This window comes from Colossoma macropomum, unplaced genomic scaffold (assembly GCF_904425465.1).
Source record: "Colossoma macropomum unplaced genomic scaffold, Colossoma_macropomum, whole genome shotgun sequence".
Taxonomy (NCBI): domain Eukaryota; kingdom Metazoa; phylum Chordata; class Actinopteri; order Characiformes; family Serrasalmidae; genus Colossoma; species Colossoma macropomum.
The window spans coordinates 1,176,275-1,203,576 of record NW_023495386.1 but is presented as its reverse complement, the minus strand read 5'-3'; the positions used below and the strand labels follow the sequence as shown (position 1 = coordinate 1,203,576).

The window sequence follows — 27,302 nt, the reverse complement described above, 5'->3', positions numbered from 1 at the left end:
TAGAACAGAAGACACCGCTGGGTTTGTACTAAAGTTAGGGCAGTATTTACAAGGTTTTGTCTTGTGATGATGTTTCTGTAAGACAGTTTTTTTGTCCGGAATTCAGATAAAATTATGAATTTAGGAGCTGTTGTTCTGTAATAGCTACTGTACTAAATTCAGCCCTAACTGAAGTTGTCATGGTGGCTAAACATAAGGTTTCAGAGTTAAGAGGTGTGAAGAGTTGTATGAAAGACCAGTCTATTTATAATTGTGTTTACGCACATACCATATTAGTATGACTTAATAACATGAAACACCCCCTTCATGACGCAACTAAATTTGTCCATGTGTGAGTGTTCCAGAACTTAAAAATATGTGTCACAGCTGTCTAAGCATTCCCCCTATCATTAGGAGATCACGAGTTTGGTCCCTGGCTACAAGGAGTTCTAGAGAGCATAATTGGCCCCATTGGGTGGGCAGGTTGGCCCTCCCTCTCTCCTCATCACTCAGTGATTCTAGCCAGTGCAGGTGTCTGTTAACAGAATTGGCTTTTAGTGCTCAGAAACTTGCCCGTTTCTTAAGCAAGTAGACTATCCTATATGTAATCTACTCAGAAATATCTCCTGAAAATTTAATAATTTATAAAGGCTGTTTTGACTGGAAATAAAATAAATTAAGGGTATAATATGGTATACAATGCTGTATACTGTGAACAGGAGTTCCTAAAATTGGGGGGGTAGGCTATTAAAACTGTCACCATCACATAAACAGTACTTAAAGCTCAGAAAACATCCATAAGCGTTTCTGTCCACCCTTCCACTGTGAGAAGACACCTCAGCACTATGGGTCTAAACAGATGTGTAGCTGTCAAGAAGCCGTTACTTAGAAAAGGAAATAGGAGGTGTTTACAAGAAGCAAGGGAAAGCATCCCTGCAGATTTTTTTGAAATACTTAAAGCAGTTCTTTCAAAATGTAAATATACCATAGATATATATGACATAAACATTATCTTGCATGTGGCACAGCACAAAAGCTTATATGACAAGCAATATGTTGACAATAAACATGTGGATATTTCTGCGTTCTAGTGTTAAAAAAACACATTGGACTTGATGTTAATTTTCCATTATGTAAAAAATCACATTTGCTTTTTTTTTCCACACAAATCATACTTTGTGGAAATAGGCCTTAAAACCTAAGCCAGACCTTAACAACCATGCTGCTTACATGTCCATGCCTTAGTTTTGCATTTAAATATACTAACTGTTTGTTAGAATGACCAGGAATTTTAGAAAACCCTAACAAAACTTGCCTACCATTGCAACCCTAAAACAACTCACCCGCAATTCTTCAGATGACCTTGATTACTTGGACCTGAATCAGGTGTTACGACTGATTTACAACTGAGCAAATTGCACATGAGTGTATTTGAGACAGAGAAACAGGACATGGATTATTTTAGCTCACAGAGGAACCAATGAGCACACCCCAAAAAATCTCAGCTAGTTGACACGTGAATTTGCAGTGCCGTCTGTCAATCAAACATTGATTGGTTGTGCAGGGATGTACTGCATATCTGGTAGCAGGATGACACCCAGAATGATATGAAATATTTTTTTTTTTATCACATTAAAAAATGTTGTTTTTTCTTCATTATCTGTACATTCTGATTTGGAAATATGCAGCACTGGCCACTAGTACAGACGTAAATGTTACGTTAACTCATGTCTTACGTTAATGTATGTAAACATCTGTGCACAATGCAACCACATGATCACAAAACTACAGAAATCACAAATTTGCAGATGTGTAATTCTGTCCTTAGACGTGGGTGAGAGCTGAATTCTGCAGGAGGGCAGATGTCAGGTTGACGGTTGGTGATGTCCTACTAAAGAGATTCCCACTAATGAGTGATGGGCCAACTCATGTTTTTGTTATCTTCCATCTGAGCTCACAACATATATCCAAAAGTATCCAGACACCACCTTCATAAGTGAATGCAGCCACTGCTGACACAGACATTCAACATTGCACACATGCAGTTTAAATTATCTTTATAGAAATGCATTGCCAATAGAATGGAGCAGCCAGAGTCTAAGGTCACTATGTCTAATACCAAGCATCAGCTAGAGGGGTATTAAACTCCCAGCACTGGGCTGTAGAGCAATGGAACTGCATTCAGTGGAGTGATGGAGCACCACTGAATACCTTTGGGATGTGTTGGAATAGCAAAGGATGAATGCAGACAAATGTTCTAACATCTAGTGTAAAGTCTGTCCAGAAGAGTATAGCTTGTTACTGCAGCACATGGAGCAAAGGGGGACAAACTTGCTGATTTTATAAGGAGAATTAGATGAGCCAATGACTACAAACTTTTGGACATGAGGCAGGTAAACAAAGGTGGTAGATTATTGCTGGTTATCTGGCTCAGGTGAACTGAGAGCTGGAAGAGATGTGAATCTACTGGAGGTCCTTACGCTGGATTGGGAATCTCTGTAGTGACATCTGGTCTTTTTGTATTTGAGTTCATTTGCCTCTATTAAATTTAACACTCCCTGCATGTCTATCTCTTTTTATTTTCAGAATCATCAGTCATATTTCAGTACAAATATTTTCTTTAGCGCATTGGCTGAAAGCTACAGCAGTGGCTTCATGCAGCAATGTGGGGAAACTCTCTGTTCTCTCTTTCTCTCCCTTTCCATCTGAGTGTGTGTGTGTTGTGGAGTTATGTGAATGTGTGTGAAGGTAGCTGGTGGTGAGCTGTGTGGGCTTTGATACAATGTGTCATCCAATCTGAAGCTGATGTTGTCTTTGTTTTGTAGCTGGTGGTAAGATGTTTGGGCTTTGATACCCGCGTCACCATCCTGGGCCATGTGCAGAGAGGAGGGACGCCCTCCGCCTTCGATAGAATCCTGGTATGATCTGTATTCTTGCAGACTTGTGATCAAAATTAGTAATTTTGAGTGATGAATATGCCATGCACATGAATTGTGCAGATCTGATGAGTTTTTAATTTTGGGAAGGGGGGGTCTGCTGCCAACAGAATTCTGAGAGCGGATCCCTCCTCCCCTTAAACACAGCACAGCAGCGGTTCTGGTCATTATTCAGCCAATCCAGAGATACAGTATTTCATTTTTATTGGCCAATCAGAACTAACAAAGATAACGTTACTGAAAAGTGAAAAGAGAGCCATGTTTTGTGAGTGACAAAGTTGGTTTTATTATTTAGCTTTCGAGCGGTGGGTGAAAAGGTAAATTTGTAAACATTTTAATTGTTAGCAAACCAAGGCAGTCAGCTACATCTTCATTTTTGTCTGAAACTGATTTAGTTGATTTCTGTGGACTGTCGTAACTGCTGTAAGAGCTTAACAACTGTCTACAGGTTACATTGCAAATAGCGATCATCAGGATCCAAGCACAGTTTTAGGATTAGGGTTTAGGGTTAAGCTAGCCATCCATTCTATCCATTTTGCAGCTAGTAAAACATAAATGATGGGCAAATTGGCCTATATGTATAATACATGTTGGGTCTCAAAAGATGTCTACCAAATTTCTACACGTTGGCACTTATTTATCAAAGTTCAAAGGAAACAAGTGGAGACTGGAGCACAGGTGATAAATTAGCTTCAGTGTGTGAAATCAAATACTACTACTCACAGACTACTAGTGCCTCATTTACATATCATTTACATGAATCACGCCCTAATTCATGCAGAGGTTCCAGTACGGAGCCAATAAAACGACAGCATTCAGCAGCTCATGAACCAGCTCGTATGAGGAGTTTGAGGTCAGACAATGAGTGCACTTCTCCCACTACTGACCACATTTTTTAGTGTCAAAATTATGACTGGAAAGACTAAAATGTGACATAAACAAAATGTCTTTGATTTTTAAGTCTTTAGAATGATGTAATTGTGTAGTGTGATTATTTTCCTGAAATAAGAAGCAGAATGCTTCTGCATGAGCTGTGTTTAGTATTTTTTTTAGTTTTTGTTTGTAGTATAAAACAAAAGCACAGCGTAATTTGTCTTTAAATGTAGCATGGAATAGCTGCAGTTTTTGTTTACACCATAGTACGTGTAAAATAGGTACATCCTTTTTGTACTTGATTGTGCATGGGCACAAAATATTAGCATTTTTATTTTCTGTTTTATTCTTATTATTGGTGTTGTAGATAATTTTGGTGATATTTTGGTTTAGTTAGCCGCAAATCATAATTTTTTTCTGAGTTGTTAAACTGTTACACTCAAATTTACATGCATTCCTATTAGACGAGGCAAGAGTATGATGATACAGATACACCAAAGCTGATACTGATGAACAGCAGAACTGTCTGTGAAATTTTTTGTGCGCTCATTTTATGATCATGCAACTTTGATGAAGAGGGGCCAAAATCTCCAAAATTGTACTTTTTCAGGAGAAGAAGGAAACAAACTGTTGATGTATGTTCATGTAAATAGATATTCCAAGTAATTTTGGACCATCGATCAATTTATCATGACATGTTCACAAAATGTAAGGACCAGCTAGTGTGAAAAAACAGCAAAGGCTTTGAGCTCTATCTCTGTCTGTCTGTCTGTCTCTCTCTCTCTAGGCCAGTAGAATGGGGGTGGAGGCAGTGTTAGCTTTGTTGGAAGCATCTCCAGACACTCCTGCCTGTGTGGTGTCTCTGCGTGGAAATCAGGCCATTAGGCTGCCTCTCATGGAATGTGTGCAGATGGTTAGTGTGTGTGTGTGTGTGTGTATGTCTGTATGTGCCACTATGCAAACATGCATGCATTTGTGTGTCTGCGTGTTTGGAGTCCATGCTGAATGCAGCAGGTCATGTCCTTCCTAAGAAAAGAAAGCCCGAGTATATTATCCTGCTCTTATTAAGTTTACTCAGGTTTCCTGTAAAGTTCTGCATTGACTACAAGGTCTTGTTTATGACATTTAAAGCCATTTAAGCCTTCTAATGGCCTAGATCCAGCAAATCTGACCCATCTCTTCATTATAGCCCATCCAGACCACTTCACTCAGCTGAGGCAAGCTTATTGCAGACTTTTAGGACAGGGATGTCCGGTTTTATTCACAAAGGGCTAGGCCAGGGCTACAGATTTATATTCCAAGAAAAACTGAGACTAATTGAATAAATAAGTGCTCTTTCTTGTCCTTTGTGGATGAGACTGCACACCCCTGTTCTAGGATCATGTACAGTTTAGCTGGTGGAAGATCCTTTTTTATATAGTGCCTAAATTCTGGAATAGCATTCTAGAGAATACAGTTTGTAAACATTTTGTCAAATTGCACAAGATTTTCTAAGTGAAAATAAGTTAACACATCATCTACACAGAAGAAAACTGTGCACATTTTAATTACTGTTTATTTGTTAAAATATGTTAAAATTAACATATTGGAAATATAATAAATAATAACAGTAATAAAACATAAAATGTGGCCTGTGCAAAAATATTTGCACATCTTATATTTTTGGTTGTATTTTTATTTGCAAATAAATAGAAACTGTGCGCTAAATTTGCATAAAAATACAAATTGTTTTATACATTAATTAGAAATGTTGTATAAGTAAGTATGAGGTATAAGTCATTTAAACCCTATATGTAACTGAAAACGGTACAACATATCAAATGTTGAAACTGAGAAATTTCATTGTTTTTTGAAAATTACATGCCCATTTTGAATTTGATGCCAGCAACATGTTTCAAAAAAGTTGGGACAGGGGTGTGTTTACCACTATGTTGCATCACCTCTTCTTTTAACAACAGCATTTGGGAACTGAGGAGACCAGTTGCTGTAGTTTTCAAAAAAATGTTCTGGCTCAATAAAGGATTGATATAGAATTTCAGCTGCTCAACAGTTCGGGGTCTCCTTTGTCATATTTTTCATTGTGCGATGATTTTAATTGTGCCAAATGTTTTCAATGGCTGACTGGTCTGGACTGCAGGCAGGCCAGTTTAGCACCAGGACTTTTTTACTGCAGAGACATGTTATTGAAATATGCGCAGAATGTGGTTTGTTATTGTCTTGCTGAGATAAGCAAAGCCTTTACTGAAAAAGATGTTGTCTAGATGGCAGCATATGTTGCTCTAAAACCTGTATATATCGTTCAGCATTAATGGTGCCTTCATAGATGTGCAAGTCTCCTGTGCCATGTGCACTAATGCACCACCATACCATCAAAGATGGTGGTTTATGAACTGTGCGCTGATAGCAAGCCGGATGGTCATGGTAAATTTTCAAATTTTGATTCACTTTCAACTTCTCCTTGGTCCATCTTAAGCCTGGGCTCACATAAGGCAGCAGTGTTTATATGTAGTTTATTCTTTGCATAGTAGTTTTAACTTGCAATTGTGGATGCAGGGATGAACTGTGCTCACAGACAAAAGTGTTCCTGAGCTCATGCAGGGATTTCCACTACAGAATCATGTTTGTTTTAATGCAGTGCCGTCTGAGGGCCCAAAGATCACGGCCAGCCAATATTGGTTTTCAGCCTTGTCCTTGTATACAGAGATTACTCTGTATTCTCTGAATCTTTTAATGATATCATGTACCGTAAATGATGAAATCACAAAGTGCTTTGCTATTTTGTTATTCTTGAATTGTTGCACTATTTGGCTGCACAGTGGCAATATATTTTATATTATATATTTTTCAAAAAAACAATATAATTTCTTAACATTTGATATGTTGTCTTTGTATTTGTTTCAACTGAATACAAGATTTAAATGATTTGCATATCATTTAATTCTGTTTTTATTTTCATTTTGCACAGTGCTTTTTTGGAAATGGGGTTGTAATAATAATAATAATAATAATAATAATAATAATCATAATAATAATGAGTTTTGATGTTAAATGTATTTGTGTGCGTGCAGACTCAGGAAGTGCAGAGAGCCATGGACAAGAAGAACTTTGAGGAGGCAGTTAAACTTCGAGGGAGGTAAGACAGCCTCTATTCACTTATTTCTCCATCCATTCCTCAGTCTATCCATCTCTCAGTCTATTCATCCATCTAGCCAGCCATTATCCATCCATTCATCCAAATGATTGAACCACAACAGTTTAAGAGCTATCTGTCTATCTATCTATTTCTTCATCCATTTATCTGCCCAACCATCCATTCTTTAAATTGATCCATAAAGCATGTGCACTATTCTAGTTCAGTTTTCTTATAGCGTAGTATGCTTTATTCGGTTTAGTCGTAGCCTTTGAAAAATGCTGATAATCTTTAATGCAGTAACAATTAGAGGAAGTTGCTGAATAACTGAGGTGTTTTATTTGTGTTAAAATCTTCAGGAGTTTTGAAAACAACCTAAACACCTACAAGCTGCTCTCATATCGCAAACCAGACTCAGAAGTCCCAAAAGTGAGTTTTACTGATACCTGAACTTTTATATGTAGCATATTTATATACTGTAGTTATGTGATTCTTATAGGAAACATTACTTTGACCTTGTTATTGTATGTTTTATCTACTGTGTCTAAGGCAGTGTGTATATATTTGCTTGTAAAATATATATTGTCTCAATTTATTGTACTGACTTGTATTTTCCAGCTACTAATTATAACCGGTATAGTTCAGCATGTCAGATGAAGGGTTGTTGCTGTCTCTTTTTGTGACACTACTTGCTGACAGCATTTGTTTATTGATTATTCTGCTCTTATACGGATGAGGATGGAAAGAGTTTGGAGGATGGTCCATGCTGCGTATGTACACCATGCATAGATGTAGCTGAGTGCTAAAGAGCTAATGGGGTTTATCTCTTCCTTTCTTTCGCAGTAGAATAGAGTTGAATATAATAGAAGCAAGAATAACGCTGCAGTAGAAACCAACAGATCTATCAAGTACAATAGAGCAGAATAAAACCATTGTCTTATAGGGAAACATGATTATTAAAAAAAAATCAGTTCTAAAATCTGGTTGCATGTTGTCCCTTACATTACCCCTTAACCATGGTAAAATCACTGTAACACAGCCTCTTTTGTATTACTGCTTATTTATTTAAACAGTTTTTGTTTAAATAATTCAGTTTAGCGGAATTTAAATATACTGTCAGAAAAAAATAACATTTTGTTAAATTCTCCCAAGGTAAAAACAATCCAAATATATCATCAAAGGTACAAAAAGATTCTTAAGGTCTAATTGTATGCCTCAGGGTTATCTCATGGTTTAGAATGTAAATGTACTATGAGTAAAATGTGCTCTTTAAGGATGTGTACTTAGTGAAAATTTGTTCCTTTTGACAGTGACACAAAAAGATAGTAGCTCACCTATGAAACTGTCATGGCCTCCCTGATTTTTGCAGATCCGGCCCTGCTTCTTACAGTATTTCACAAGCGTTCTGCATGTATGTGTACTGTGTGTAACATGACTAGCCATTGCGGAATAATGCAGCCTGATCAATATGCTGCTTCACACTGGCTGCAGCTCTCTAGTTCGCCTTTTTATTATGCACTGTGAGTTTATATAATCTGCATGTGTTGATAGAGAGGAAAAAATGGAGATAATATCAGAGAGAGAGTGAGAGAGAGAGAAGTGACATCAGCTGCACTGATACAGAATGTTCTCTAGGCTTTGCATATAATACAAGATCTGAGCACTATCTCTAATTACTGCATGCATGCAACCTTCAACCAGTGTGAGGACAGGTGCAGATGTTTTTCTTTTATGCAGCTACTAACTGTGTCTGGGTGTGAGTACTTTTTGAGCCTGTTTACACCTTGCATTAACATTGTGTTTGGATTGTTTCTGGATAAACTTTGGCTGGATTCTAGTTACACTTTTCACAGAAATGTAATTAGGGTGGAGATCAGATCCAAATGCACTTTTCCTGTATATATCAACACATACATCATTTCCATTTTACTTTTCTTTACTCTATTCCCCGTTACTATGTGCATTTGTATGCACTTTGTTACAGATAACGAAAATTACCTCTGAATGTGGTTTGAGTGATCCAATCGTAATCGTTTACATCTGGTTTTTCATGTGGTCAAGAGAAATCCAAATGTGATCTGATGACCAAAAGCGCATGTTAATGAAAGGTGTAAACAGGCCTTTTGTATCAGTAAGTGTATGTGCATGTGCTAACTCTTCTGTCCATGCTGTAGAGTCCATTCAATGTGGCTGTGTTAAATGTGGGAGCTCCAGCAGCGGGCATGAACGCCGCAGTCCGTTCTGCCGTCAGGGTGGGCATCACTGAAGGCCACACCATGTTTGCAGTTCATGATGGCTTTGAGGGCTTCAGCAAGGGCCAGGTAATACTTCATATTTTCTACAGGTAACACCATGCTGTACACCTAAAACCCAAAATAGAGGTAATACTGCACATCTGTACACATCTGCAAACCTAATTCCAAAAACAATTGGCACAGTAGGAAAAATTGAAATAAAAATAGACAGCAATGATTCACAGAGGATGAAACACCTAAAATCCTTATAATCACTCGTTGAGGAATGTTGTTGAACTAGTGACACTGATGGCTGGTGTTCTCAGAACAAACATAACTGAAGGTGTTCTTTGATTACTTTCCTGAGAAAGATCCTGAGAAGCAGATGAAAAGAGAGATGAGAACTGAAAAAATAGCATAATGTTAGTAGTCAAACTATGTGGTAACAACATACATTGCCTGGATATATGTGAGTGCTGTAATGCCTCTCCAAATAAGATGATGAATACTTATTCTAAGCCCCTTATTCTCACTCACGCTCCCCTGCTGTGCTTCACAGTTACAGAAGCTTGACCTGCTCTGAACCCTACCGTATAGATTTGTCAGAATTGCAGTGAAATGTAGTTTGCTGTATGTGGGTGTTTTGGTTTTTACCTGATGTGACTGCTCTGCTGTCATAACTGAGGGGCTTTAAATTGTTCTGCAAAACAAATCATCAAGGAATATTCTAAAACTCGATAAATACTGTAAAAAAAAGTCTCTGTCTCATTTACTCATTTACTCATTTACTCATACCAGCGAAACACATACTAACACGCCACAACCATGTCAGTGTCAATGAAGTGCTGAGAATTATCTACCACCTGTGGGGTCCGGACCACTGAAGAAAAGTTTAGGGTACAAGAGTTTAAATTATACAAGTTACAAATTACCTAGAGAAACTTTTATGGAAGGTTAAGCTGATAAACAAGGTGGCTGGTATTAATAAAGTGGCCAGTTGGTGACCGTGTCATGGTCAGATACCAGACGTGGTCATTCAATAACACCGGAAACAGACTTAACATGAGCAAACTGATTCTTCTCAATCTTGCATGAAAATAAAGTGCAAATTTCATGAAGACCAATAAAAATGCTCCAAAATTGCTTGGAATAAAATCTCTTTACATCTCTTTAAAGTTGCCATTTTGTGACAGTGAGGATATGTTTTGCGATCTGTCTCTCTTAGATAAAGGAGATCAAATGGGGGGATGTCGGAGGCTGGACCGGTCAGGGTGGGTCCCTACTAGGGACAAAACGGTGAAGTATTAATGCTCATACACAATAGGCAACAGCCACCCACACATGCATGCAAATAATAAAACCATTTATTCATTAATGAAAATGTTCAAAAATAAAAATCAGTTAAAAAATAAGCTTGACTTAATGTTTACATGTTTTTTTTATCTGTTTTCAGAACTCTTCCAGCTAAGCATTTGAATAAAATTGCTGAACAGATGAGAATTCATAACATCAGTGCTTTACTCGTCATTGGAGGATTTGAGGTAAGTCGATCCAACAGAAAAAGGATTAATCATACAGTAGTATTATAGTATTGTTAAGGACTTTTCTTGTGCGAGTGTAATTTCAGCATAAGTATATATGAAACTAATGCTGTAGAACAAATACAGTGCAGCTTTTTGCAACTTTTTCTTAGTCTTTCATGCCATTGAACAGGTTCTTTTAACCCCTTAAGCCCTAAGGGTCTGAACATGGGCTCCAATAATTATGTGCCTCACTTTTGTAGCTGCATTATTTACATGTCAGTTTTATAGTAGCTACTAAATAATCCATAGTGGTTTCTGAATAATAGCAGAATTAACTAATTAACCTAGAGTTGAAGGGGAAGTCTTATTGTATCACTATTTTGACATTCATTGACATTTTTTAGTTTTAAAAATTTATACATTTGACCAATAAGTACATAATTACAATTAATATTAATTAAAAAAACACAAACCAAAAATATACTAGCACTAGCAGTTGGACTGAGAAGGGTCTGTCTGTAGATCTGCACCACACTCTCACTTCTCAGACCTGCATTCTCAGCTTCAAATATGATGTCACATAGGAGTCAAGAGGCTACATAGCTACAAGGGATTTTACCTGACTTATTATTGTTTGGTTGATTTTCAATGTGTCATAGAACACAGAGGCTAACACTCAACAATAAACTAAGCAAAAGATTATAGCTGCTTAAATCTTTTTATTTCATGGCAGACATGTTTCAACTCTTGCCACCCTAAATGGATCTAAATAAACTCCACAGTGCCATTCTAAAGTGTCTAAAATTGTACTTTTGTAATGTTCAATGCTGTAACTAAAAGTGGACATGTTCACAAGTGATAAGCTTAGCATCACTTGAGGGACTGTGAGAGCCACACTGGACTGAAGCAGGCGAAAAGAAAAAGATTGAGAATTTTGGAACATTTAATTGATTGCAAATTTTCTATGAAATATATTAAAAGAATAATTACATAAGGAAAACTTCCAACCAGTTTTCTGCTAGGAACAGTGTGCATTAAGTAAAAATGACTGCTTTACAAAGTATTCTGCCCAACTCGTAAGGGAGCTGAAAATGCAAGTCGGAAATTGCGGCACTGTGGCTCACCAGTTACTACTCCTTGGATGTATTTAATTACACTCATATTCAATGCACTCACAGTGAGTGGTGTGTTTTATTCCCAGCCATTATCCTGTGAATGACCTAGAAGTCATCATCAACCAATCAACAGGCCCAATACCAATAGACCACACCTCCTGCTTGTTTTTCCTCTCCCATTCCTTCCCCCTATTTCTGGTCTCCTTTATCCTCATTGTCAAAACAGGTGTAACTCCCTGCTCCCATTTTATTACCTGTAATGCTAAGCCCTCACCCATAAGCCCTTGCTCTGACTGCAGGCGTATCTGGGTCTGCTGGAGCTGCTAGCTGCTCGTTCCAAACACCCTGAGCTTTGCGTTCCCATGGTAATGGTTCCCTCCACCGTCTCCAACAACATCCCTGGCTCGGACCTGAGCATCGGGGCAGACACTGCCCTCAATGCCATCACCAACGTAAGATAGCACACACTCGTGCCAGAATGTGAATGCGCATGCTTGTGAGAAGAGAGTCTGTTCGCATGTTCGTTATGTGTACACTGACAATGTTCACCAACCTCATCACCAGCCAAACAGCACATCTGAATTATATACAGAGGACTGACCACTAGGGGTGGGTGATATATATATATATATATATATATATATATATATATATATATATATATATATATGCATGTATTTCAGTTTTTGACTTAATTACCACCTCCTTGTTTCTACACTCATTGTCCATTTTATCAGCTCCACTTACTATATAGGTGCACTTTGTAGTTCTACAATTACAGACTGTAGTCCATCTGTTTCTAAGCATACTTTGTTAGCCCCCTTTTACCCTGTTCTTCAGTGGTCAGGACCCCCATGGACCCTCACAGAGCAGATACTATTTGGGTGGTGGATCATTCTCAGCACTGCAGTAACACTGACGTGGTGGTGATGTGTTAGTGTGTGTTGCGCTGGTCTGAGTGGATCAGACACAGCAGTGCTACTGGAGTTTTTAAACACCTCAGTGTCACTGCTGGACTTAGAATAGTCCACCAACCAAAAATATCCAGCCAACAGCGTCCTGTGGGCAGCGCCCTGTGACCACTGATGAAGGACTAGAGGATGACCAACACAAACTGTGCAGCACCAGATGAGCTATCGTCTCTGACTTTACATACCTGCTCTGTGAACGTCCATGGAGGTCCTGACCCCTGAAGAACAGGGTAAAAGGGGGCTAACAAAGTATGCAGAGAAACAGATGGACTACAGTCTGTAAAGTTTTGAGTATTCCTGCTTTGAATGTGTGGACCCATTCTAAAGCTGTTTGGCAAAATGTGGTTGTTGATCAGTGTGTTTTGTTGTTCAGGTAACTACAGTCTTAGAATCTCAGTGTGTGTGTGTGCGATACGATAAACAGTATCAGTTTTGTGCTAAGATCCTTTCTGAAACAGTAAGATTAGTATTTATTTTAACTTAGGCTCATGAGATTGTGTGAAGTTTTGGCTGATCAAGCCCTTTAGCTTTCGCCAATTGTCGATAGTACAACGGGCCAGCGAGAGCCACTTTTCAAAAAAAATCTAAATGCATCAATCAACAAAAAAAGCCGCTGTGCCACTCCACTTTCCTGTGCCACCACGTTTGAGTGCATTTTTAGTGTTCAGCGAGTACAAACTACAGGCTTTCTTACAGATTGCAGATCCTCTTAATCAATATTTATGACTCCTTTCTCAGGTAATACGTTTTAGGGCGGCAAGGTTATGTGGTAGCATCACCTCAGAGAACACTGCAGTGAAAACAAACACACTTAAATGTCAGCTCAGACACATAAGTTAACTTTGTTCTTACTTTTGGTTTGACAGTCATTGGTGTGGTTTGGTAGTTTTTGCTATAGGTTTAATAAATTGCATGTTTACAGCCTTCTCGTTCAAGTGATAAAACAGCTAAAGCTTTCTGTATAGGCTACTGCTATAGTACCTTTCCTTTACTGTTATTGTAACCTATCATTATTAGCATATTTCTTTACATTTTGTGTCAAAATCATACCCTCTCTTTTATGTTTGGCAAGAGAAGGCTTTCTGTTTGTGGATGGCTACAGTATGACTTTACCTGTTCAAAAAGCAGTTTAAAAATAAGAAGTGCTGCTTTGCTCTGTTACAGACTGTGTTAAAGCCTGTCAACATATTTACACTGATCAACATGGACAATACATAGAAAAAAACAAAGACTGTCAGCGATTCATGATACTATCTTACATTACAGAAATTTCACAATTTTGTGAAGTTTGACATTTCATGTGTTACATTTCTACATTTCCTCAGTAGTAGAATTCTTACTGAAAGTTTGCAATGCATATTGGCTTTCATTAATTGACCAACCTAATTCATTACACATTTATAGAATTCATTTTAATACTATTTAACAGTAAACTATAACTATAGATATACTTTTTTATGTGGATATAATTTCAGCAGTAATTAATATAATTTAATTTCATGCATAGTTAGTTGCAATGTAGCTAGCATTATATTATCAAGCTTTATCAGAGATGACAACAATTAAATGAACCATAGAGCTTGGGACATATTTCTTAAACTTTCACTTCTAGATGCAAAGCACCTCATAGACCTCGCTTAGAACTCACTCACTCACTCACTCACTCACTTTTAACAAGATTGTCCACAAAGGGGAGCTACTGGCACTCCAGTAAATGGAGCGAAAACAACCTTGTGTTAGCTGAAATGGCTGAGTCTATTGAACATTCTGGACTCTTAAGAAGGGTGCTTTCTTCTATTTTTGAGGTACTACAGGCTGGTGCTTCATATCAATTATACCTTGACACAATATATGATCATATAATCATAAATGTCCATCATATCATGATTTAAAAATGCTTAATATGGAAGTCTGTAGCTTATAAGTAGTCTCTGTGCCATGATAACACTAATTTCAAGGGCTTTAACAAGGGCTTTTCCCTTGTTAAAGTAGCATCAAGTTAATGTTTACACACCTCCAGTCTTACATAGACATTCAAGTAACATATGTTTACTTTTTATGTTTCAGTGTTAAAGTGAGTATTTAAGTAAACATTTAATGCAACGCCTAACTGAATATTACTGGATTAGCCTCTTTTTTGAAATTTGCAACTACAAACATACATTTGTGAGATCTTACATTTTTTCCTACTCCAAGGTGAGGCATGAGTTTTGACCTTTTCTGATAGGAAACAGTTCTGGGATCTCTCCTCCCTCTGGCATGCGTCTCTGATCCTCTCATAAGAGGGACTGTGATGTGATAAGAGCATGCCAGTGCAATGGGAGCTGCTGAAATCAAAGCTGATTTTATCTAAAAACCTGTAATAAAGCTGTAATTTATTTGATTAAAAACAAGTGACAGTGATAGTGGTGGCAGTTTAAACTGTCCATAATAATGTTACTGTGTGTTTAATAAATACCAAATTACAGAATACTGGCTCATGTCTAGTGGGTACAGTAAATCAGTCTCCCCAGAGGTGCGTATACACTGTATACCTGCTTATATACACCAGTACACTCGTGCATTGCTGCATGACCAATAGTTTACAGTTTTGAGCTAGATCAAAAGAGTGAGTCTTTTTGCATGTGATTGTGTGTGTGCTCAGACATAATTAGTGGCCTTTTGTGCAGTGTATTGTTGCGCGGGTGTGTGTTAAGATGGCCAGTCTCTCCCCAGCCCTCCCACTTTCGCTTCAGCCCACCAAATACCCACCTCCTCCAACCTGTTAGGCCAGTGTTTCTCAATCATGGCCCTGGAGGCCCACTTTTTAGTGTTTTCTTCTCCCAACACACCTGGTCCAACTAATCAGTTCATTAACAGCCCATTATTGAGTTAAAGTGGATGTGGTACAGCAGGAAAAGCACTAAAATGTACATGGACAAGGGTTGAGAAACACTGTCTTTGGCCACGTTAATGCTAATTGTCTCTGTGGTACACACAGCAGCACCCTCTAGTGTTAGAAGAAAGATGCTCATCTATCATGGATCTTGCCCCAGAAGCTATGAGTAACAATACAGTACGAATGACAAACAAACACCACTATCACTAAACTCTTCCCTGTTTTCCTTGTATAATGCTATATTATGTTGGCCAACATATGTGTAGGTGTCAGACTAAGTACTAGGTCTAACTCAGACTCAAGTACAATAAATCCTGTATCTGTGAGTGGTTGTCCCAAGTGGTTCTCTGTCCTTACTCATTTACACAACCACTGCTGTAGGCTTTTGAGTGTTTGCTGCAGTTGGTGGAGGCTCGCTCCACACATAGGGAGTTCTGTGTGCCCATGTGCGTCCTGCCTGCCACAATTAGTAACAACATCCCTGGCACAGACATCAGCGTTGGAACAGACACTTCCCTCAATGCCATAGTGGAGGTAAGATGCACTGCCATCTAGAGTTGGTGGAGACTATAGAAGTAGGAGATGTAGGTCAAGAGTAGAGGATACTTCACCTTTTTTTTTTACTCTGTCTCAAAAACTTATAAGCAAGTATGTGACAATGACAAATAAGCTGGTATGTGATAAAACAAAATGTAATAATACAAATATGTATATATAAATATTTTATGTAAATAATTCACAAGCATTTTACAAAATGCACAAATATTTGTATACGAGTGCACGAATATACAAAATGATTACATTAAGTCAATTAAGCACAATCACTGTGTGTTTTCCTTGTTCAAACAAAGAACAGTAATGATGCAACGTCATTTTAGGTTTTTTCTAGTCCACGAAGTATCAGGACCATTGGCACCAGAAAACTGGAATTGTGCTTTTTTTTCCATTAGCCAGCAGTCCAGTCTTGAATGTTCCAGCTTGGTTTTTGGTACCTGCTCAACATTGGTACCAGCAACACCTAATGGTACTTCAGGGTGTTTTCCTCTGTTCTCTGCAGTTTGGCAAATTCTTTACTCTTCCAGAATGGGATTAAGTCACCAAGCATGTATGTATGTCAGTTGATATTATAGAATAATTACTAAAGAGTTCACTGACATCACGTAAGCTAAGTATGAGGCTAAAAATCCCATTCAAAATGGTGAGAAACTGTAGCAAAGTTTGTATAGAGTCTCCATGCAAGCTACTTATTGGGCTTCCAGCATTGTGATGTTGTTGTAGCTAACTGGAACTAGGTAGGTTGGAAATGACAGCGATTTGCCAACATTAGCTTGATTAGAAAAATGTTATTTTGTATTATTCTGTATTTCTTCACTCTCTCTTCTCACTGAGGTATATTCAGCTACTGCCAAAGGACCAGCAGGAGGGATAACACTGAGTGCGTTTACATGCACGGTCATAATCTGATTTCTGCAGTTATCTGATCATTCAAATGGTCATGTAAACAGAATACTCTGATTTTTTAGATCAGAGTAAGGTCTAGAAATCCGATTAAGAAATCGGATAAAGAGAGCTGGATTTTAGCTCAGTAATCGGATTTCTCAGTGCATGTAAACTCGTACTCAGATTTCTTTCAGATTTCTCTGTCTGCGCATGTGTGAAAATAGGCCGTGGTACTGGAAATAAGGAAGCAGCGTTTAGCACAGTACCTGTAAGGTGGCAGCAAAACACTTTTGAAGGACACTGAAATCAACTAGGCTTGACAAAATCTAGGATTTAAATATTCTTCATCTTATAGATGGTATGTGTTTATATTTTCAGGTAAAGTGGCACAATGTTTAAAAATAAAAGCCACTCCATGAAGTTTGAATTTTACTTTACATTTTCATCACATCTTCTTCTGTGAGTTTATTGACATTGCAAATCAGAAATCTGATTACTGTTTGACTCATGTAAACCCAGAGTTTCCCCATTATCTAATTACTTAAGTGCATGTAAACTCGTTTATCGGATTACTGACAAAGTCTGATTTTCTGCAGTTATCAGATTATTAAGTGCATGTAAACGCACTCATGCCGTAAATGGCAATTAGTTAAAGGAAAGAGTTCTACTTTGTAAAAATAAGGTTGTCCAAAAACACACCTATATTGTGTGTGCAAGGTAATTTGATGGTTACGTTGGCAGCTAGCTACTTCAGTTTGTCAGCCACGTTGGAGTGGTACATCAGGTGATGCAAAACATCCCTTGTTCTTTGTCATCGCTCACTCAGTCAGACTCATCTTTCTAATTGGGAATACATTTTCGTTCCCTCTTTGTCAGATGAAGTCCAGAAACAAGTAAATCCAAGGACTAAACTTAGATTGACGTGTTTCGGAGCTTGACCTGGCCATTGGTCAGGTTGTAAAGGTTTCAAAAACATTCTAACTGATTAGCTTAGCTGCTGCCGGTGAAGCAAATGATGTCTGATGAAGATGTTGTAAAGTGAAAAAAGTTCGGTATAAACTTATTCTGTGTTTGCAACCACAATGCTCCTGAGAGGGCTACAGTGCTGAGAAAACTACACATTTAAGATATGTGGTAAAAGTATTTTTTTAAAGTGTTTTTAAAGTGTTCACCACTCGCAGAACACTTATGTTAGGCTCCATAAATGTATGTGTTTAGTAAATATACTAACTCTTCTTTACAAAATGTGCATGTTGAACAATAATAAGTAAGAAACATGATCTCAATACTAAATAAAAAAATCTTGATTTCCATTTAAGAATTGTGCAGCCCTATTGTAATTGCATGAGAATAGTCATGTTTTCCTATCATTTTTGATCCCCAAATGAGATTAAAGTGTAAAGCAGAGTAAACACACACACACATGCTGCTTGCCTGTCCTCCATTGTTTTGGGTTATTTAAGTTGTTTGCAGTGGTTTCTGCTCTGTGTGTGTTTGTATGGGTTTTGTACTGTAATATCTTTCTGACAGTGATCGTTGTGTTTAGCATGCGCTGGTTTAGCATGTGCTCAGTGTGTCTTGTACTGAATGTTGTTCTGTTTTCCTTATAAATGTCAGCACTATTTGTAAGTATGTGTGGATGAGAGAAAGATAATGTATTTGTATTTGCACCATTAAGACACTTAAGTTTGTGTATGATAATGTGTGTTTGTGAACCTTTCAAAACATTTCTGTGTGTGTGTCTGTGTGTGTGTGTGTGTGTGTGAGGCAGACATGTGATCGTATAAAGCAGTCTGCGAGTGGTACCAAGAGGCGTGTTTTCATCATTGAAACCATGGGTGGCTACTGTGGTTACCTGGCAACGGTAGGTGCGTTGGCTGCTGGAGCCGATGCTGCCTACATCTACGAAGAATCCTTCAGCATCAGAGACCTGCAGGTGACGTCAACGACATACACATATATTTAATATGTATGTATGTATTCTTAATTACTTATTCTTTTTTAATCTTTCTTTCAAAATAGTAGCAAAAGTCTAACCTTTGTTTAAAGTAAACTGGTTGAAAGCAAAAAATTGTCATGAAATAAATATAATAATTATAAATATAATAATTATTGGCACCCCTACAAATTCTTAAGAGTGAAATGTAACTGAATATTTTGATATCTAATCACATTTATGTTTTTAAGTTCATCTGAGTGATTAGGAACACTGAAATGGTCAGCCATGACTTCTTGATTCGCTGGGGAATATGTATGAGACAAGACATATGCCAAATTCCTTCAGTCATCTATCACTGTGAGAAAAAGTGACCCCCGTGTTCTATGGTCACCAGAGGTGAGTTTGGTGTAGACACAAAGATAGCCATGCAGAAAAGTACCCCATCCCCACATTGAAGCATGGTGGTGGATCTGCGATGTTGTGGAGCTCTTTGCTTTTCAAAGGCCCTGGACTATTTATTCAGATACATGGCATCACAGACCATGTAGTCAAGTACAAGCAGAAATAAAATCAAAACCTGACTGCCTCAGCCAGGAAAAAAGGTTAGATTTTTGAAAATATTTTGAATGAAAGATCAAAAGGTTAAGCAATAAAGAATGTTTTCTCACATGTTTACCAGGGGTGCCAATGTTTTTGGAGGGCCCAGTGCATGACTACTTGTTGATAACTTTTTTTTAGCTATTTAGTTAATTAATGGTTACATAACTAGCAACAACAATAAATAAGGGCATTGAATCACAGTTCTTATTCTAAACCTGAAGCTGCTATCGTTTATCCTTCATACACTGAGTTATGAGTATTTCAAACTCCCAAATTGTATTTAGAACCATTGGACATTTTATCAGAAACACCTACCATGTGGGTTTATGATTATGACTGTAGCTCATTTGTTGCTGCATAATTTCTCAGACACCCTCTACCCTGTCTATCAATGAAAAGGGACCTCCAAAGGGCCACAGGTGGTTAGATATTATTTGGGTGAGGTACGATTCTGAGCATAGCTGTTATACCAGCGTATTAGTAACATGTAGTATTGCATTGCATTAGTATGAGTGAATCAGGCATAGTGTCACGGCTGGGTGTCAACAAAAATATTGTGTGTTTGCATCTACAAGGTGGACCAACAACCTAGGTGTTTTAATAAAGTGGTAAGTAGTTGTACACAGGGTTTAAAAACTCCAGCAACACTGCTGTGCCTGAACCTCACTGTAGCACTCATCTTGGAATTCCAGGAAAGCTGCTTTAGGATAATATCTGTTGTTAAAACAAGCATACGGATAAAATTAAATTGAATTGCAACTAGGTGTGGCCGATATGACAAAAATAGTATATTACGATACTTAAAGAAATTTTCACGATACGTATCACAATATTTTGACACATTATTATTTAATATTTTACATACTGTGCTGCATTAAATACAATTAAACAGCAATAATGATGCTTTCTTTGTAATCAAGCATTCAAGTGATTAGTGATCTTTAAGATCTCCACAATAACAAAAGTGATCTTTAAGAGCATCGCAATAACAAAAATTGTCAGGTTAAAATGTTATGTTTCCCACCCCTGTTTGAAACTAGAGCTTTAATCGGGCCTGAAATTTTTCAGTCCAATCCTGACCCGAGCCTGACAAAATTCTGCCTGAATGGAACCACAGTATCATGCTTTGAGTCTGAAACTGACCAGGACCAGCTAATCATCATCCAAAGTGCTGAAAAAAAGCTGACAGGACAGCACCAGTTACTGTGTAGTAACAACAGTATCATTAAAACACAGAAAATAAAATACAAAACAATATAAAATAATATGCTGTCCAAAAAATATGTTTAAATTCTGCTTTAACAAATTTATTCATCAAATAATACTTTTTAACGGCATCACAAACACTATTTACATCTTCCCTTACTGCACTGTTCTCACGCTGTGCTGTGCTGATATAGTGAGATGTCAGCATTTACCTGTTTAGTAAAATTCTACTTCTGCAAATAGAACATGTGCAGAACTAGAACATGAAAATGAACAGAATATTTTTGGCCAAACAGACAGATTAACCCCTTAACAAGTTTTATTACACACTTCTATAACCTAAGAAAAGCTCTATTAGTTTGCATTGAAGTCCCTGTTGTTACTGAATAATCATGTCCTGTTTTCACATGAGTGTGGGCCCCCATGTACCTCGGTCCTGATGGTGTGACTCTAGCGTGCCAGATTAAAAAAATGATTTAAGGTAGTTAAAGTAGTACAGAATAAAATGAGAAAAATGCTGGGGAAAATTAAGCCTAAAATTTGTTAAAAGTGGGAGGTGGGCTGTGAGAACCCCACTGAACCCGACATGAGCACCTGTATGGATCTAACAAATACTTCAAGTTCTAGTTGGAATGCAGAGATAAATACTGTTCCACCAGGTCAGTTGAAAACTCTGCATGATCATGCAGGGTCTCTCTCATCTCTGTCTTGCTTCCTGTGTTTGGACAGGTGACTCGTCCATCACCTGGTCTCAAAACACAGTGTGTCTATATTAGGATGAGGGGATGACCTAGATACACTCAGAAACATAGGCACACACACAGCAGTATGATTATTCCAAGCAGTTAATCTGTGATTAGTGATGTTATTGTTGTGACGGGAGTGTTGAAAATAGAGGAACTACTACACACACACACACAAATATGATCTATCAACTCACACAAATCTCTCACCTACATGAGTCCTACAGCAAATACATATTAAGTCTGTGTTCCAGTTTAGATAGGATAAACACTTAAAAAATTAATTTTGTTATGGTGATGGCATGAGAGTCGCTTAGGAGTAATAGCGCCCCCTGCTTTTGGATTAAATAATAGCATTGTCCTGGACCCTATTTTTTTTCTTTCTCCTTCTCCTGCTCCAAACTTAGTGTGTTATATTTAGCCCTGTGGACTATTTCAGGAGTTTACAGCAGAGATAGAGAGAGAGAGAGGAGAAAGTGAGTGAGAGAGAGCGAGAGAGAGAGAGAGAGAGAAAAGGAGAGAGGGAGAAAAAGAGAGAGGGGAAAGAGAGAGAGATGGATGGAGAGTGTGTGGTTGTGGGGGGCAGTGACGTTAATGTGAGTTTTTAATAACTGCATTTTCCAGACCAATGTAGAGCATTTAACAGAGAAGATGAAGACCAGCATCCAGAGAGGACTAGTACTCAGGTACCTCACACATACACACGCACGCACACAGTTCACCCTGCGGAATGTTTCTTTATTAGATCTTGTGATAAAGCGGTAGCTTTTGTGTTTTTATGTTGGTCAGTAGTGATATTATTAACTTGGTGACTATTATGTTGGTTTATGGTTAGTTTAAGTGTGAAGCAGTTCAAAGTCAGAGTTCAAAAGTCTTTTCAGACTTTTAACTGACTTGGACTTTAGACTAAAATTCTTTTGCTTTGAATGACCCCATACCTTAATTATGTTTATATTATAAAAATAAATGATTGAACATTCCATTTTGTAACTACCAATACAATAATGCCTCTGAAACTTTACCAAATGTTTTGGTAATATGTTTAGCTAATTTTTAGCATAACTCAAAAAAGCTATTAAGTACATGACTAGTGAACACAGCTTTGAACAGTTGTACTCATTTCATCATAATGTTTTTCATTAAATCAAAAATGTTTACTTAATTGCAGAAAATATGTGTTTCAGTAGTGACAATTTCTAATGTTATACACTGATTTTCAGATTTTGGGACCTATTTACTTAAAAATAGTGGGATCTAACTGCTTAACATGTGGCCATGAGTGAGAGAGATGCAGTCTCACTTCCTGCTCTAAAATGCAGCGGTGTAGCTTAAATGAGGCTCCACCTATAGACTAAAACTCTTTGTGTTTTGGTAGTGATATGAAAACGTGGGGCAGCATTTTTTTCATAATGTTTTTATTTAAAAATTAAACTGATGAATGATAAATCTAAATCTTTCGATTTCACTTTAAAAGAAATCAAAAATCAAAAACTGAATGTGTGTGTATGGATATGTATCAGCTACTGAATAAACTATTAAATGTATGTGGGCATGTATTAATGTGAGTGTATGTGTGTGTGTGTGTGTGTGTGTGTGTTCTCTTTGCAGGAACGAGAACAGCAATGAGAACTTCACTACAGACTTTATCTACCAGCTGTACTCAGAAGAGGGCAAAGGAGTGTTTGACTGCAGGAAGAATGTCCTGGGACATATGCAGCAGGTACACTCTCTCTCTCTCACACACACACACTTAGGCAGGCACTTATGCAAGCACTCACCTTCACACATACATCATTTACTCTTTCATAGAACCTCATGAGCACACACACACACACACACACACCTAATTCATTCAAATGAATAGCACATATAGACACTTTTTAGGGATGCTTTATAGTTGTTGGATGCATAAAAATCCAGAGCAGTATGAAAGCATATTTTACTGTAAAATTCTTTACATACACCTACCAGGCCCGAGTGGTCATATTATGGCTAGTCATAGGATAGGTTAGTGAAGGTTAGTAACTATTCCTGGTAGTATTTATGTAATGTAGTCTTGCTAAATATGATGGTAAATATTAGGTGTGCCACAATGATAAAGTTATAAGAAAAAAGTGTATATACTAAAAATGTGTGCCATACACCATATATACACAGTGATGGGCTAAAACATTATGACCACCTGCCTATATGCTCTTGGTTCTCCACGTGCCACTAAAACAGCTCTGACCTGCCAAAGTATGGACTCAACAAGACCTTTGAAGGTGCTCTGTGGTATCTGGAACCAAGACGTTAGTAGCAGATCCTGTAAATTCTGTAAGGTGGAGTTGCCACAGATCGGACTTCTTGTTCCAGCACATCATATTGAGATGTGGGGAATTTGGAGGCCAGGACAACACCTTAAACTCTCCAACATGTTTGTCAAACCATTCCTGGACAGTGTATGCTGTGTGGCAGGTCACATTATCCTGCTGAAAGAGACCACTGACATTAAGGGATAGCATTACCATGAAGGTGGTTTGCCTGATCCACAACAATGTTTAGGTAGGTGGCATGTGTCAAATTGACATCAGCATGAGTGCCGGGACCCACAGTTTTCTCACAGAACATTGTCCAGAGCATCACACTCCCTCCACCGCTTTTACATTCACATTTACATTTACAGCATTTAGCAGACAATCTTATCCAGAGCAACTTACAAAAAGTGCTTTGTTGTCTGCCTGGAGAAAGTATCTTTGCTAGCTACAAATAGGTTAGAGAGAAAGCTAGTGCTGAGCTCAGATATTGCTAGAAACAAAAGCCCGTATTGATACCTAGAGAAAAAGGAACTGAATTAAACACAGCGCAGTGCAATAAATTTCAATAAATGCAGTACAATACATTACAATAAAAACTTAACTCAGTGCTCACTTAAGTGCTGTAAAAAGAGATGTGTTTTCAGTCTGTGTTTGATGACCGCAAGAGAGTCTGCTGTTCGGACAGCCAGTGGGTTCCACCACCTGGGTGCCAGGACAGAAAAAAGTCTTGATGCTTGTCTTCCACGCATCTTGAAGGATGGCGGGTCAAGCCGAGCTGTACTTGAAGCTCGCAGGGCTCAAGGTACAGTTAGAGTTTTGACCATTGCCATTATGGTAGGGAGGGGCTGGTCTGTTTTTGGCTTTGTAGGCAAGCATCATGGTTTTAAATCTGAAGCGTGCAGCTACAGGAAACCAGTGAAGGGAGCGCAGCAGTGGAGTGACTGAACTTAGGAAGATTTAAGACGAGCTGTGCTGCTGCATTCTGGTTGAGTTGCAGAGACTTGATTGCCTGCATAGGAAGACCAGCCAAGAGCGAGTTGCAGTAGTCAAGCCTTGAGATGACAAGAGACTGAACTAGAACGGGTGGTCTCTCGAATGAGAAAGGGTCGAATCCTCCGGATGTTGTACAGGAGAAACCTGCATGACCGAGTTAGGTTCGCGATGTGAGCTGAGAACGGTAACTGGCCATCCAGAATCACACCAAGACTTCTTGCATCTTCAGACGGAACAATCAAAGAGTTCTCGAAGAGTTGTCTTCTTCCCACAGTGCATCCTAGTGCCATCAAATTTATCCCCAAATAAACTGTGCACATGTACCAGCTGTCCACTTGATGTAAAAGAAAATGGGACTCATTAGACCAGGCAACCTTCTTCCATTGCTCCAAGATCCAGTTTCAGTGCTCATGTGTCCATTGTAGACATTTTCATGGACAGGTTTAGGTGGACAGGAGTTAGCATGGGCACTCTGATCGCAGCCCCATACAGCGGGGTGCAATGCACTGTGTGCTGTGACACATTCCTCCCAGAACCATCATTAAAATTGAATGCGATTAACAGCACAGTAGCCCTTCTCTCAGTTTGAGACAGACGGGATAGCCTTTATTGCCTTTGCACATCAATGAGCCTTGTGCATGCAACACCCCATCACTGGTTCATGGTTTGTCCCTCCTCAGACCACTGAAGGTAGGTACTCACCACAAGATAACGTTATTCGCTTCATATATAAGTGGTCATAATGGTTTGGCTCATCAGTGTGTATACATATACATATGTGGGTGTGTTAATAGTTTAGTCATGCTTCATTTACAAACCTGGTAAATACGGTTTCAGGGAGGAGCTCCATCTCCGTTTGACAGGAATTTTGGCACGAAGATTGCAGCTAAGGCTATGCAGTGGATCTCCAAAAAGCTGAAGGAATTCTACATTGAGGGTACACACACACACACACTGACCATCACTAATATTATATTTAAGAAATTATTATGATGTGTTTTATTTCAACTGTGTTTGAAGGTTGCGTTACCCAGGTAGTGTTATCAGCTTAATGATTCTTAATTTTGCTTTTGCAATACTTCTTGACAACTGCAACCTACTTGAATTGTCTTGGCTGGCTTTGACTGGAGTTTGTCAAGTTAATGTAAGTTGTAGGCTTAACATTTAAGCAAAAGAACATGAGAGAGAGAGAGTGTTCTTTGTGATATATTGCTTTTATACAGCAGTTTAATCAAACAGTAAAGCCACAAGCATTGTATCAAAGGTGCTTTAATATTGGCAATTGGTTCTTCAAAAAGTAGTCAGCTTTTGCATTACAGATGTCACAATATCAAGTTCAGCTTTTCAATAATTGCCAGATTAACCTGAATGTTCCAGCTAGTCTGTAAATCTCACAGCCCGTCTTATTTGCTGTATTGTATACTGTTCATTTCTGGCTAATTCCGGTCTTCTCAGGTGTTCCACCGTCACATCTCCTGACTGAAAAGCTTGTTTAGGGGCAACGGCAGGTTCCGAATTTAGTGTAGTCCTTCAGGTCAAATATTATCATGTAGAAGTTATCTAATGTAACCATTTTCTGTTTTTGTATATGCCATGGGAGACACTTAGTAATGGTTAGCTGCACCGTAAAGCCATCATTATTTAGCAGCCGGTGCTTAGTTTAATGATGCAGTCATTGTGATAAAAGGTGCTGTCATCAGAAATAACAGCTTGGGTTAAACACATCCCAAATCCCTTTGTTTGGAAACTACATGAAACTAAATTACAATTGAGTTGCATAATATAAAGTGTCCTTCAGCTCATTTGAAGCTCAGTCACAACAGTTGAGAACTTGTTGAATCAAGTTTCTTAAAACAGCGAATGAAAGTGCCAGTAATGCATGATCACATTGACTCACATAATTTTAAAGGATTGATTTCACCAAAACAGTGCTTAAGAAAATAAACAAAACTTTCTCCTGAACAGCTATTGTATAACTTAATGTCCTTTTTGCTTTTCTTTTTCTGACATGTTCTGTCGTGGATTTTAGAAGAAGGTAAATCCCTTTGTCTTAGAATACAGGAGTATTGCTGTTTGTTGAAATAAGCATAGTTACATTTATACTGGGTGGGTATTTGTGTAGATTTTTGAGTTGTATTAGTTCCATGTGTGTTTTTGTGTAGACTTTTTATCTTGTGTATTAATCTTATCTTGAGCAGAGTTCTATAGGATAAATGTGTGTAATCATACATGTGTATGTAGGTCGTGTGTTTGCCAACACTGAGGACTCTGCGTGTTTATTGGGGATGCGCCGTAGAGCTTTGGTCTTCCAGCCTGTGACACAGCTGAAAGAAGAGACAGACTTTGAGTAAGAAACCACAAACACACACAAGTTGCCTGACTGCCTTAGGGATTGGTAGAAAATTGCAATCATAACATATTTAACTTACATACAATTCCTTTGTA

The 27,302-nt window shown here is 38.1% G+C and overlaps 1 protein-coding gene across 1 annotated transcript in view; it reads left to right on the top strand.

Annotated features, from left to right (window-relative positions):
• pfkpb (phosphofructokinase, platelet b) overlaps positions 1 to 27,302 on the top strand; it is a 52,489-nt gene that overhangs the window by 21,763 nt on the left and 3,424 nt on the right. Inside the window, exons 9-22 of the mRNA XM_036562419.1 lie at positions 2,805 to 2,897; positions 4,576 to 4,701; positions 6,857 to 6,921; positions 7,278 to 7,347; positions 9,093 to 9,239; positions 10,378 to 10,448; positions 10,606 to 10,693; positions 12,090 to 12,242; positions 18,851 to 19,015; positions 22,192 to 22,253; positions 23,176 to 23,287; positions 25,695 to 25,794; positions 26,887 to 26,892; positions 27,099 to 27,204. Coding sequence (XP_036418312.1) covers positions 2,805 to 2,897; positions 4,576 to 4,701; positions 6,857 to 6,921; positions 7,278 to 7,347; positions 9,093 to 9,239; positions 10,378 to 10,448; positions 10,606 to 10,693; positions 12,090 to 12,242; positions 18,851 to 19,015; positions 22,192 to 22,253; positions 23,176 to 23,287; positions 25,695 to 25,794; positions 26,887 to 26,892; positions 27,099 to 27,204 — 1,364 coding nt within the window. The remainder of the gene's footprint in view (positions 1 to 2,804; positions 2,898 to 4,575; positions 4,702 to 6,856; positions 6,922 to 7,277; positions 7,348 to 9,092; positions 9,240 to 10,377; positions 10,449 to 10,605; positions 10,694 to 12,089; positions 12,243 to 18,850; positions 19,016 to 22,191; positions 22,254 to 23,175; positions 23,288 to 25,694; positions 25,795 to 26,886; positions 26,893 to 27,098; positions 27,205 to 27,302) is intronic.